At 34.4% G+C, this 13,513-nt stretch overlaps 1 protein-coding gene across 1 annotated transcript in view; it reads left to right on the top strand.

The window, feature by feature from the left end:
• Vegfc (vascular endothelial growth factor C) overlaps nt 1-13,513 on the top strand; it is a 115,456-nt gene that overhangs the window by 73,467 nt on the left and 28,476 nt on the right. Inside the window, exons 2-3 of the mRNA XM_008847154.3 lie at nt 10,742-10,943; nt 13,058-13,248. Of these exons, the coding sequence (XP_008845376.1) occupies nt 10,742-10,943; nt 13,058-13,248 (393 nt within the window). The remainder of the gene's footprint in view (nt 1-10,741; nt 10,944-13,057; nt 13,249-13,513) is intronic.

The following is a 13,513-nucleotide window of genomic DNA, read 5'->3' as shown; positions in this document are numbered from 1 at the left end:
TTTAAAAGAACCAATTATTGAGATTTGTTCAGGATAAAGAGAACTGCAAATATTCTACATTTTATTCATACACTGTATCTTGGAAGAACACATAGCAATGTTCCTTTATCAAAACAGAATAGCTTTGTTATAAGCAATAAGCTCAACTGTGCGTTAATCATTGCATTATTTGTTATTTTGTCTTTTTTTTTGGAGCTGAGGACCAAACCCAGAGCCTTGCGCTTGCTAGGCAAGTGCTACCACCACGTCCGGCCTCTCCAACCCCTTTTAAAAAATATTTTATTTATTATTTTTATTTTATGTGTATGCATGTATTGCCTGCGTGTAGGTAAGTGCACCCCTGTCGTACAGTACCTGCAGACGACAGAAGACGCTGTCAGATCCCCTGGAACTGGAGTTACAGACAGTTAGTTGTTAGCTGGCATGTGGGTGCTGGCATTCGAACCTGGGTCTTCTGCAAGAACAATCAATGTTCTTAACCACTGGGCCATCTCTCCAGCTATTCCATACAATTCTTAATCAAGTTAAGATTCCCCTCAAACACACAAATGTGGATGGCAGCCTAGTGAGCATGCCTATTTCTACGTGCTTTAAAAGTTCCTTGGAAACACTAGAAACAGTGGGTTTAGAAGATACATTTCATTATGAATATATATTGTTTGTTGATGAAAATAGCCATGAAGGATTATTATCATTGTTATTTAGACTTTAAAAATTCAGGGCTGGAGAGATGGCTCGGTGGTTAAGCATACTGGCTGTTCTTGCAGAAGACCCAGGTTCCAATCCCAGCATCCACATGGCAAACAAACTGTACGGAAACTCCAGTTCCAGAGGATTCATTGGCCTTTTCTGTCCTCCACGGGCATTGCACGACATGGGTGCACTTACCTACATGCAGGCAGTACACACATACATACAAAAAATAATAATAAAATATTGAAAGTACTTATTATTAAAAAAATCATTAGGGCTTACAACATGTCAGTTTAAAGAGACACCAGGATAGACCTTTTAAAAATTAAGTAGCTGATCAAGACAGTGATCTAGGAGAAGCAAAGAAAGCAGCTTTAATTTCACAGATCAGACTTCAGGAGTAGCGATGTAGGCTGGAGAGAAGAGCGTGGATGGGCTTCTAACGGCCTTCAGCACTGTCCTTCCCTTTCCTTTTTGGACATTTCTTACTTGAATCTTGCCTATTGTTGAAAGTGCTCTTTCTTTTTGCCTGAAATGCATTGTATTCAAATGTGTGGTGTGGTATATGCTATATTTTCTTTGAGAAAAAAATAATGCGTGTTCATGCCTTAAATTCTCTGGATTGTAGGATCTTAAAATAACTCAGCTCTGTTGGTAGCCGATTACTGGACAAAATGAGAAACGTGAAGGAATGAGGTAAACGCGTGAATTTTTTTATTGACCGCACACCTTGAAATAAGAGTGAGCACTGTGTGATCACTTTAAAAATCACTAAAGTTCAGGAACTCCAGGGGCCACTTCAGGAACGACTGAGGCTGTTGCTTTAGCCTCCTGAGCAGCTGGGGGTGGTCTTCTGCTTTGTTTCCTCTCTGATGCTGTTTTTCTCTTTTTTATTTCTCTCCATCTTTCTCATAGGCATAAATCTGTTCTGATTACCTAAAAAGAAGTCTCTTTGTGGGGGTAAAGATGAACTTTGAAACTTCTTCAAAGAAACACCTCCCTTTTGGACACATTGTACTTTTTTGAGAGGTTAAACATGCTTGGTCTACTATTGGTTTTCTGTATGAATCTTTGCAAAAGGAGGAATAGGTATTTCTAGCTTCTGTTATACATGGACATATTGTTTTGAAAAGACTCCAAAACAATAAATGAATATTTCCTTGTGAATAGAAACAACAGAGAATGAAAAATAGTCATCTGCATGAACAGTGGTGATTGAATAAATCCAGCTCAAGTCAAACCAAAGTAAATAAATAAAACCAAGAAAATGTAAGTTAATCTGGAAAGAAACTTTAAAAGGAAACCATAAATAATGGGATACTTGCATGCCTTCTTTTCACATGTCACATTTTTAATTTTTACATCAATCTTCATAATTCAGTTAAAGAAATGAACCTCAAAGTCCACACACAGTATTTCAGCTAAGATCAATACAAGTTATGCCAAAATGCATATCTTAGTATTGTATTATACCATGCATGTTTATACCATGCATGTATTACACCAAGCATATATACTTCCTCAAACCCCAATCGCTTCTAGAAAGCACAGCTAAATATTGTGTTGAACACGTATTTGCAGTGTGTACTTTTAAATAATGTGTACATATGACTGAGAACACTGAAATTTCACAAAGAATATAGGTTGAAAATACAAATTAATAATAAAATGTGCTTTGAAACTGAAATTGATAGATAGTTGAATGGATACCTCTTGCTATAGTTAGTGGTCAAATGTTTACTGTTGTTACCACTACTATTAGTTATACGTTACAGCTGTTCTTCATCACACAATACATACAATGTGCTGGACTTTTCATTTGACCAGTTATCTGTAAAGCACTTCAAGGCTTTTTCAAAAGCTATGACTGAAATTCATCTTATAAAAGGATGGCAATAAAATTACAGTTATTTTAGATATCAGTGCTAGTAAGTTTTGGGACATCACAGCTACAATCCAAATACTACACTTAATACCAAGATTCATTATGAGTTGATTGTATGGGCTGGGAATGAAACTCAGTGGTGGAGCACTTGTCTCCACAGTGCTCACTCTTATTTTGCAGGGCTCTGAGCTCAATTTATAACACCAAAAACTAATTAATATATTGCATTTTCAAATTAGAGTAAGAGGAGATCATGAAAGAAAGGGACCAGTTTAGTGCTATTGAAAAGTGATGGGCTTTTGAATAAATAGTGTAGGATCAATTGCATATGAAACAATAGCATCTTGATTCCTAACTCATACTATGCTCCAGAGCAATTCGAACTTCTTAGTAGTGCCAAACTTGAAAAGTATAGTTCAAAACCTTTCACAAGTAAATGAGAATGATAACACAACACAACCCAACCTCTGGGACACTTTAAAAGCAGTCCTAAAAGGGAAGTTTATAGCTCCAAGTGCCTACGTTTAAACAATCAGAAAAAGCACGAATAAATGACTAGAGAGTACAACTCAAGACTCTGGAAAGCCAAGAACAAACCAAACCCAAACCTAGTAGACAAGAAGAAATGCCAAAAACCAGAGAAGAAATTAATGAAATAGAAATAAAGAAAATAAAAAAAAACAATAAATTTAAGAGCTGTTTTTAGTTGCTACTCCTTAAAAGGGGCAATAACACATCAAGCCGCAGTAAGATAGCATCACATATTCATTAGAATGACTGAAGAAATGTAAAACTACTATTTGTTGGCAGAGACACAGAGTGAGGGGATTCAAATAAATAATTTTTTAAAAAGCTAAAAAAATCTCTTACAAGTTTTAATTTCAAAAGAATGTTCTAAATATATGTTTGTGTGTGTGTGTGTGTGTGTGTGTGTGTGTGTGCAGGCACAGCTGTATGTGATTACATGTGCACATGTGTGCATGTTTGTGGAGGCATAAATTAACATCAATTCTGTCTACTTTATATACTGAGGATGTCTCTCACTTGAACCCAGAACTTGATTCCCCTGTGTCTACCTTTGAAGCACTGGGATTATACATAGCCACCTAGCCAACCTGATATTCATATGGGCCCTGGAGGTATGAAATCCAGTCCTCATGCTAGTGTGGCAAATACTGTACCCACTGAATCAGCTCCCAGACCCTGAATAAACATTTTGTTTTGTTTTGATCTTTTTGAGACAGGGTCCCCCTGTAGCCACAGGCAGCCTGGATGGAGCTCACTATGTAGATGTGCCTTTGCCTCCCAAGCGCTGGAATTAAAGGTGTGCACTGCCATGCCTGGCTGAATAAAAACTTATTTTAAAGATCAAAACTTGGAATAATAATCCATCAAGGGAAATAATTTAGGAACATTAGGGGTTTACTTATTCAAGGTTACTGTATGTAAACTAATATATTTTACTGTCATTATGAACCAATGGAATATTCCTGAGAAAACCTATATAAAAAGCCAAATCATATGTTGACCTGCCCAATGCATAAGTGTCCCACGAATGTTTTTAAACACAGAAATTTATGTAAATCTCCATCCTTCTAGGCTGTTCTTAAGCGATTAATAAGTGACATATGCAGCTAAATTTTCCCATCAGATGAAGCCCACTCCCATTTAATGAAAGGTTTCCCAACAGTAACAATATTAAAATGTTATCCTACGTAATTCTTTTTTCTGTAGAAGATTGCCCTGTGCATTACTAAATGTGTAACAATGCCACTCCTCTGCACTATCAGTAAGAATATCCTTACAGTCCTGAAAACAAGATATCCTTAGATATTCCTGATATTATCTTAGATGTTTCCAAATGTCTCTTGGAGAGGAGTCAAACCTGATAGAAAAAAATGATTTTGTTATTTTTATCGTTACCTGTTTTATATTATTTATGCAATGACATCTGGAAAAACATAAGAATTAGCATTTCTGAGAGCATTTTGTCATTGTATAAGAAAGTATAGTTAATGAGGATTTAATTCCAGAAAAGACAACTCTTCAAATAGTCTCAGTGTCCCGCGTAAGAGAGCAGTGTATTTCAAGTATCTTGTTTCCATTGTGTTGTCTGTGTAGAGCTGTCAAATTAAAAAGTTACCTTTGAAGTAACATAATTAAAAATAAATAAATTCATTTTCTAAGGACTATGTAACTTAAATTTTGATAGGATAATATGGTTTTTTAAAATTTAACTTATATACATGATAGTGACTGTTTAATCCATGCTGTCAATTATAGATATAAAAAGAACATATTAGCTATTAGAGAATTGCTTTCAACATTTATAGTAGAACATTTAAGATAAAAAATAATTTTAAAATGTTAGAATTTCTAATGAATGCTTTCTGTATTAAGCTAAAATTTGAATATCATCTTCTAGGATTGGCTCTTTGTGACATTAGAAGGATGTAGACAGAGATGACAGGTGGCTGAGTGTAAAGGAATCCCAACTCTTGACACTTTCACTGAGACATTAGATAAAAGGACTCGATAAGGCTTTGTAAATAATTTCTAGAGTTTTCTTTGTTAGGAACCATTTGAATTTTTTTGTGCCTTTTATAAGTAATATTTAAATTTTGCATACTTGCCTCAGATAGATAAGCTAAGTGAAGAGTACAGAAGAACCTAGAATTTCATGTGCTATAAATGCCATTACTTAATAAGAAGTGAATATACAAGTTTCTTTGCTACTTTAGTTGATGTTTCTCATTGCGCTGATACTTTGACATGTAATCTTCTATCTTATAAATTGTGTGTGACATGTTATTTTTAAATTTTGCATACTTGCCTCAGATAGATAAGCTAAGTGAAGAGTACAGAAGAACCTAGAATTTCATGTGCTATAAATGCCATTACTTAATAAGAAGTGAATATACAAGTTTCTTTGCTACTTTAGTTGATGTTTCTCATTGCGCTGATACTTTGACATGTAATCTTCTATCTTATAAATTGTGTGTGACATGTTATTCAAATATGAACTATTACTTACATTAGAACTTTAAAGATAATATATGGATAATGTAAAAAACATAAATATCTCTTATATTTTATATTAGATATTAAATAATCCTATCCTGTACCCAGATACATTGAATAAGCAAGCAGATTTACATATAAACATTTTTGCCTGTCATAAAATTATAATAGACCAATAAACCTTTTTTTTTTTTTGGTTGATGTTTGCCTAACACGTCTTTATTTTCTTACTTTTTGAATTTTTATTGAATTATTTTGAATTTCATACAATATATCTTGATCATATTTAGACCCTCCATTATCCCCATACACCCCAAAAGCACCCCCCCCCACACACACACACACTGGATTTCATGCATTGTGACATATATGTTAAGGCTTATTGAACCATGTTTGTGTTCCCAAATGTCCCTCAGGGTGAGTCCATCCACTGGAGCCTTGTTAGCCTATTTAGTATCACTCCCTTCAGGAAAACCAACTCTCCTTCTATCAGTAGTCACTGTTTGCCAATAGTTCCTCAGCAACAGTTGGGGATTATTGGCCATTTCCCCACTTCTATCCTGGCCTTTTCACAATATCCATAGAAGCTCAAACCAGCTAAACCTTTCTTTGATGGGCTCTTGCCAATTCTATCATTTCTAATAATTATTATTTAATGGAATATGTTATTTTATGTAAGAGGAAAGTTTTCATGATTTAAGTATATGGATTTTCCTATGAGTTTCAACTTTATGCAGTTATTAATTGGGCATACATGTGGACATGCCTAGTATAACACTTGCTGTGATCTGAAGAGATTCTTAGCATTTGTAGACTTTTAAAAACAAATTTCCATTCACAGGACACTCAGAACACTAGATGTCTGCCTTGCTTCCCTTTTATTATTGATTTTGTGGGCTTTTATAAGTAAAGGTGCCTCTCTACATTTGTGCCTTCTCTGTACCCGCCATCTGTACAACTTTTAATCCAAGCTAACAACCAAAATGATCACTGGTTTTTCTCAACATGTGCATGTAAAATATAAAACCGTCAATTCCACCTATGTCCCCTTTATTTTATTACTCTCAATTTATGTTACTGCTTTTCATAGCTGATGAGAAACGCAGAGTACAGATGAACAGGCTCTTTTTCATCATGTAATTTTTAGAAATAGATATTTGGCACCATTGTTAATATCAAGAAGTCAATTACTTTGGTTGATTGAACAAGGAAGAGAAGTACATCTGTGCCTTTGTACCGCCCCGTTGTTCACATTTCATTAACTCATTTTTTACTTCTATGGCATCTTAACATGATCTGTTGAATATATTTGGCAGTCACTGTTTGCTAACACAAAATATTAAGTATTAAAGTTATATAAGGACATTATATTAACATGGCCTACTTGATTCATCCAAATTGAGGTGCCGAAATGAACGGAATTTTAAATTATTTGAGGATTTAATTCTAATTAAAGATCCATTTTAAGACACTTTCTATTTTAAAGTATACATTGAATAACTAGAAAAAATTAATATTCAAGCAAATAATCTTAACGTCTAGAAAGCAGTGGTGAATATAAAGATCCACTGGTGCTTAAATTAAGAAAGAACTTGATTTTCATGTAAATAGCTATTCTATTTGAAAAATGTTAGCGTGTCCTTAGCTTAGTTTAGAACTCTGTCTAGATTACAGAAATGGCTTTAAATTATATAAAAGTAGACTATGAAGTGAATGTTCCATGATTAGGCGTTCAAATCACCTTTTAAGACTGGTTTTCTGAACAGTTCTATCACTTGAGATAGTAACTATTCCTTGAGATATACTAAGCAGTTTACTACAACTTAGCCAATGATGCTCAGTTCCTAGGTTACTAGTCATTTAGCATGAAAACGTAGAAAACAGATTTGAAGAAATTGTGTACTACAAATTATAAAGTGTTAGTGTTCATGATGTTGTAAGTTTCAGTTTAATTGAAGATGTGAAAGTGACAATCCCACCTGTCTCAGCAGTTCCATTATACTTCTACATCAAATTTCTTTCTGAACCATCATAAAAATTCCATAAGTAAGATATTATTGCTCCTTTTCACAGAGTGAAATGCTGAGATGTTAAAGGCATTGAAGTCTATTATTACCCAATTAAAAATAGCATTTCAAACCAAGATGGAGATTTGAGTCTTTTAATATTAAAGGCAGTTTTTCTTCTACACAGGTATAATACAGTAATTACCATCTTGGGGGAGGTAAGGTAGTTACTCACTATTGTGATATCATCTGCTTTTGACAGTGATTATTGTAATTTAAATAATATATCAAAGACATGTTCTATGAAATTATCAGAGCTAATGTGATGAGCTTCAATGTACATATATATATATAATTACTGTGAAATTTTTAATGATTATAAAAATATGTATGTCCTAAGCTTCAATTTTTAAAGTACAAAATGCACAAAATGGAATTACTTTAATTCTGTAATTTAGAGAAGATAACTATTTTTGCTGCATCTCTTTTACTTAAGATAATATATGTATTTTATTTAATCTATCTATTTAGAAATTTTGTTGAGAGTATATATCTGGGCTGGGCGTAGTGGTGCATGCCTTTAATCCCAGCATTCAGGTGGCAAGGGCAAGTGGGTGTTTGTGAGATAAAGCCCAGCCTGGTTTACATAGCCAGTTCCAGGCCAACTGGAATACATAGTAAGACCCTGTCTCATAAAAAGAGAGTATATATCTGGCCATTTTGTGCATTGCTGTATAAATTGTATAAGTTTCATATAATATAAAATAGTTTCATGTCTAAATATACAACTCTATCAGTTGTGTCAGTATATTACTTTCTGTAATTAGGTTTTTTCCTTCAAGATCTTGTCCATGTAAGATTTTTCCTTCCATTTCTAAATGTTTATTGACAGGAGCAACTTCTTTGATTTAACACTTTAAATAATTCAATCCTTCTTGCATTCTGTGCACCAGTCTCCCATTGGTGGTAGAATTGTGGGCTTTAGTGCTCCTTTTGGTGCAGTGAATCTGCAGGTCTATTCTGGAAATTGGTGTGAAGCACTTAGATTAGAACTTTACTGTAGCCTTAACTGAGTTGTATGAGAAAGAGCTCCAGCAATCCTTCAATCATATGTAGCTCCCTATTGCTGCCTGTTTTCTGGAAGCTCTTCAACAATAATCAGATGCTAAAGGAAACCATTATAATAACTGACTGCAGATTCCAGTGGCCAGAAATATAGTTCTGTTCTATTCTCTAATTTATAAAAGATTGAGTGACAAATAAAAATTGTATGTATTTATAGAGTACAGTATTTTGTCTTGATATACCTATGTCCTGTGAATTGATTGCTATAAGATAATCATCATACCCATCACCTCATACAGAGTATAGTTTTCACAATCATTTTGCTTTTATAATCTTTCTCTCAAGCAGTAACCACCCTAGATTCTGAAAATCTTTTGATTCTTGAGTTTTATGCCATATATGAGATTTCCCTCAATGCAAATTTTCATATACATTAATTTGTTAGCTAAGATATACTGTCACTTTCAATGATCAAAAGATATATAAATCTACGTAACAAACTACTCTTGTAGGGTTGTGGTGTATATCAAGAATCATCCTACACATTTAAGAAAGTTAGAGACTAATAGCAACATTTTAGTAACATAGAACTGAAAAGATTCAGTGATAGAGCCAAATGACACAATAAATAGGATAGAAAAGGGAAACCAAACATACATAGCCAACTTTGCTGTCTAGTAGGAAAAAAATACGTTTCATTATTTTCATCAGAAATAGTGGTGAGACATAATTATGTACAATTTCAGTTTTTCCGATAAGTAGGTTCATTTCAAATATTGGAAAAGAAAAACTATAACTTGGAATTCATTTTAAATCTTGATCACTGCCTAAGAATACCGGGCCCCTACATATTTACTTGTCCCATGCATTCATAGTTGTCCACTGATTACTACACATGCAATATTTGATTACTGATGTCTAAGATACAGTAATATTTGGATTTTTAAAGTTGATCTGAAGGCTGCATATGCATTTCAATGATAGAATACTTATCTAGTATGCTTAAGGCTGTGGATTTGTTTCCTAGCAACAAAAGAAAAAAAAAAAACCTGGACCAGTCATGACAATATAAAATTTAAAATATTGATATTGAATTTAACTTGAACACAAAGCTTTAAAAGATCAGCTTTTCCTAATTTTAAAGAACAATATACAATAAATTATATTTTCCTTTTTGAAGATTTTGTTTAATTATGTATCTATGTGTGTGATTGTATATTTGCATGTGATTGTGAATGCCCACAGAGTTTAGCAGAGGGTGTTGGATACCCTGGTACTGGAGTTACAGGAAGTTTTGAGCTACCCAACATGTCCTTGGAACCTAACTGTGGTCTTCTGCAAGAGCAGTGTGCACTCTTAACTGCTGAGCCATCTCTCTATCCCCTAATTATATTTTGCTTAAATACTATAACTACTTGAACATAACTTGAAAAGTTCTACCTAATTAATGTGTTTATCCAATGTTTTCCATTTTTAAGTAGATTCAGTTTTCCTTATAGTAGCTCACATTTTTAAAACAACATCAATCACATCAGATTTTTTTAAAAAATATTAAGACCTTCTGCCAAAATAGACACCATACTGTAAATCTTATTTGTCATGTAATTATTTATTCTAAAGCAGCTTCCTGAAAGTAAGATCCCTAATTTCCTAGAATCCTATTTTAATTACAATATATAAATGCTGGTAACTGAGAGTACACTCCAGTGTAAATTTCAATATTAGTTTTTTACATAGGAGGGCAACATAAAGTTGAATAAATTTTTAGGCAAACAACTTGGCAATACGTAAAAGAGCTATAAATATGTCAAAGGACTTTGAAAAACCAGTTTTAAGTGATGACTCACAAAATTTTTGCCGTCAAAACAAATACAGTTTTACTGTGTTGATTCACACTTATTAAAATAGGAATATAATTTTAATTTCACAAAGAAAAGTTAAGCACTTCAGAAGTCATTAACAATATTTTTATTCGCAAACATAGCATATGTCATGTTAAACTTCAGGAGCTTTTATATGCTTTTTAAAACCTTACTGGTGAGTTGTGTTGAGCTTGCATTTTGTTTGACAGGCTTTTGTGGGCAGAGATCTGGAAGAGCAGTTGCGATCCGTGGCCAGTGTTGATGAACTCATGTCTGTCCTCTACCCGGAGTATTGGAAAATGTACAAGTGTCAGTTGAGGAAAGGAGGCTGGCAACAGTCCAGTCTCAACACAAGGACAGAAGACACTGTCAAATTTGCGGCAGCACATTACAACGCAGAGATCCTGAAAAGTAAGTACAGGAGCAAAGTCCATGTACGGCCCCATGCACCTCATGGTGAGGTGACATTGCGGGCCTTTGACACCACCATTTATACCACTTAGTATGTTTTATGTCCCAGAAAGTAAGTAGAAAATAGCAGAATTACTTTGAAAATATATTTTGGGGATTCATTTTAAGCATTAAGATGATTTCCTAAAATCCAAAGTTAGAAACCACATATCAAAACACATTTAACTTCTCCTTCACAGCTCCTATTCACGATTCAAGGACTTTCTTTTCTCCTTAGAGATGAGAGTTATGCAATTTCAGAGTCTTTTAGATAGATCCACTGAAGGGGTATTCCAATTGCCTCACCCTGCATCCCTGTTCAGTATGGAAGAAGCCAGAGAGGCCTGCATCCCTATTCCCTATTGGCAGTTTTGGTAATCCCTTCAAAGGAAAAAAAAAAAACACAGTTATTTTTCTAGTTGATATAATATTCCATTGCAAACATTTAAAAACATTTAAAAATATTTTATACATTAGGTTGATTTAGTTTTTTAAACAGCTTTCATCTTAAGAAAAAAACTGTACATAAACTTTCTTTTTGATTTGCATTTATACACGCTTAATTTACACTAAATGGTAGAACAATGTCTATTGTACATAAGATTCATGAGGCTTTGGGTTTGACCCCATAGAAACACACAGAGACAAGAAAATAGCAAGAGAAAGGAAAGAAATGTTTGTCAACCCTAACCACATCTTCAGATGCTTGTCTTGTTGCCTCAAAGATAACTGGCTCTGAGCTGCATTTTGTGAAGCTGATGAGCTCTCTGCCATACAACTTCACAACAATTATGATGCTGCATTAAATGGCATAATATGAATTGGTGGGCTAATTAGAAAAAAAAAACTTCCCTTTAATTTTTAGATCTTACTCTCTATAAAACTTCAATATTGGAGGTAAGGAGATGGCTTCGTTGATAAAACTACTTGCCATGCAAGCATGAGGACTTGAGTTCAAATCCCCAGCATGCACATAAAGTCACACAGCCTGTGAATGGTGGATGCCTGTAACTCCAAAGTTGGGAGGTACGAGGAGGAGACAAACAGTCCTATGAGCTAGCTTGACAGTCAGTCTAACCTAAACAGAGTGCCTACAGATCAATGAGACACCCTATTCAAGGCAGAGTGATAGAGGACCCGATGACTTCCTCTAGTGTCCACGTGCACATGGATAGATGCATGCTCCCACACACTCACATGCATGCATCACACACACACACACACAAAGACTTTGACACTGCAAAGTGTGTTGAGTGCAATAGCAAACAAAAATGGTGTCATGGTGGAGTAACCCATAGTTTATTGTCCTTTTTTTCAAAAGAAATTATTTCAGGGGAAATATGGAAGTAATAAACGAGAACACTTATGAATTGCATCATTTTTAATGTATTACAGATTCAACAGTGTTATAGATAAGCCACAAACTCATTTGAAGCAGAAGTCCAAAATACAGCATGAAGACAATAGGAAATTTGATTTTCTTGACAAAGTCAGTTTAGGCTACAAGTTATAATGGGTGTGAAATTACCTTATCTTGCACATAGCTACTGTCATGACGTTACTCACTGCGACCAGATAGCCTGCCTGAAATGGATTTTTGAATAAAGACCAAAACCATAGTTGTCTTTTCATCTGCATGTCCGTTTAAAAAATTAAAACGTTGCTTACATTTGCTTCTTCAATACCACAAAATAGTACATGCTCTTGCAAGTGAGCATGGCTTTATTTTCACACATCTTGTAAACATTCATATATTAAATTCTCTTTTTTTAAGGCATGGAAAAACCAAACCCAAGTGTTGTAGGATAGTGGTGTAATTTGTTAAGTTCTTAATTTAATTCTAATTTAGTTTGTTACCAGCCTGTAAAAATATTGTTTTAAAGAAAACTCAGCTGCACTGTAAGCACTATATTATATTCCTATTGACAGGGCAATTTAGGATCTAGTCAACTGTTTTTTTCTAAATTTCTACATGAAATTTTAAGTTCTGAAATCAAATGTTGAGTAACTTCCAACTGCTGTGGGCTTTATTTCTCCCTTCTGTGTAACTTATGGACTTCCCTGTGACTCGACAGGTATTGATAATGAGTGGAGAAAGACTCAATGCATGCCACGTGAGGTGTGTATAGATGTGGGGAAGGAGTTTGGAGCAGCCACAAACACCTTCTTTAAACCTCCATGTGTGTCCGTCTACAGATGTGGAGGCTGCTGCAACAGCGAGGGCCTGCAGTGCATGAACACCAGCACAGGTTACCTCAGCAAGACGGTAGGTATTTCTGATCTCAACTCTACCTCAGAGTCCTCTCAGAGACCCTGGGGGAAAGAGGCTTAAACTTCTAGTACCATTGGAGTGATTTAGTTCAAATCAGAGGTTCTTACTCTTTCTTCAGGGAATGAAGTAAACGTTTTAATTATTTCGTGGTTGTAATGGTACAATATCATATGGAAATAAATTAATGCATTATTAACTCTGTTCATGTAGTATGGTCAAAGCCCAAATGAAGATAATAATATACATGATACTGTAAAAT

The sequence above is a fragment of the Nannospalax galili genome, unplaced genomic scaffold, assembly GCF_000622305.1.
Source record: "Nannospalax galili isolate Female #2095 unplaced genomic scaffold, S.galili_v1.0 scaffold461, whole genome shotgun sequence".
In the NCBI taxonomy this organism is placed as follows: domain Eukaryota; kingdom Metazoa; phylum Chordata; class Mammalia; order Rodentia; family Spalacidae; genus Nannospalax; species Nannospalax galili.
Note: the sequence above shows the minus strand (reverse complement) of the source record. Positions and strands in the feature narration are given on the sequence as shown.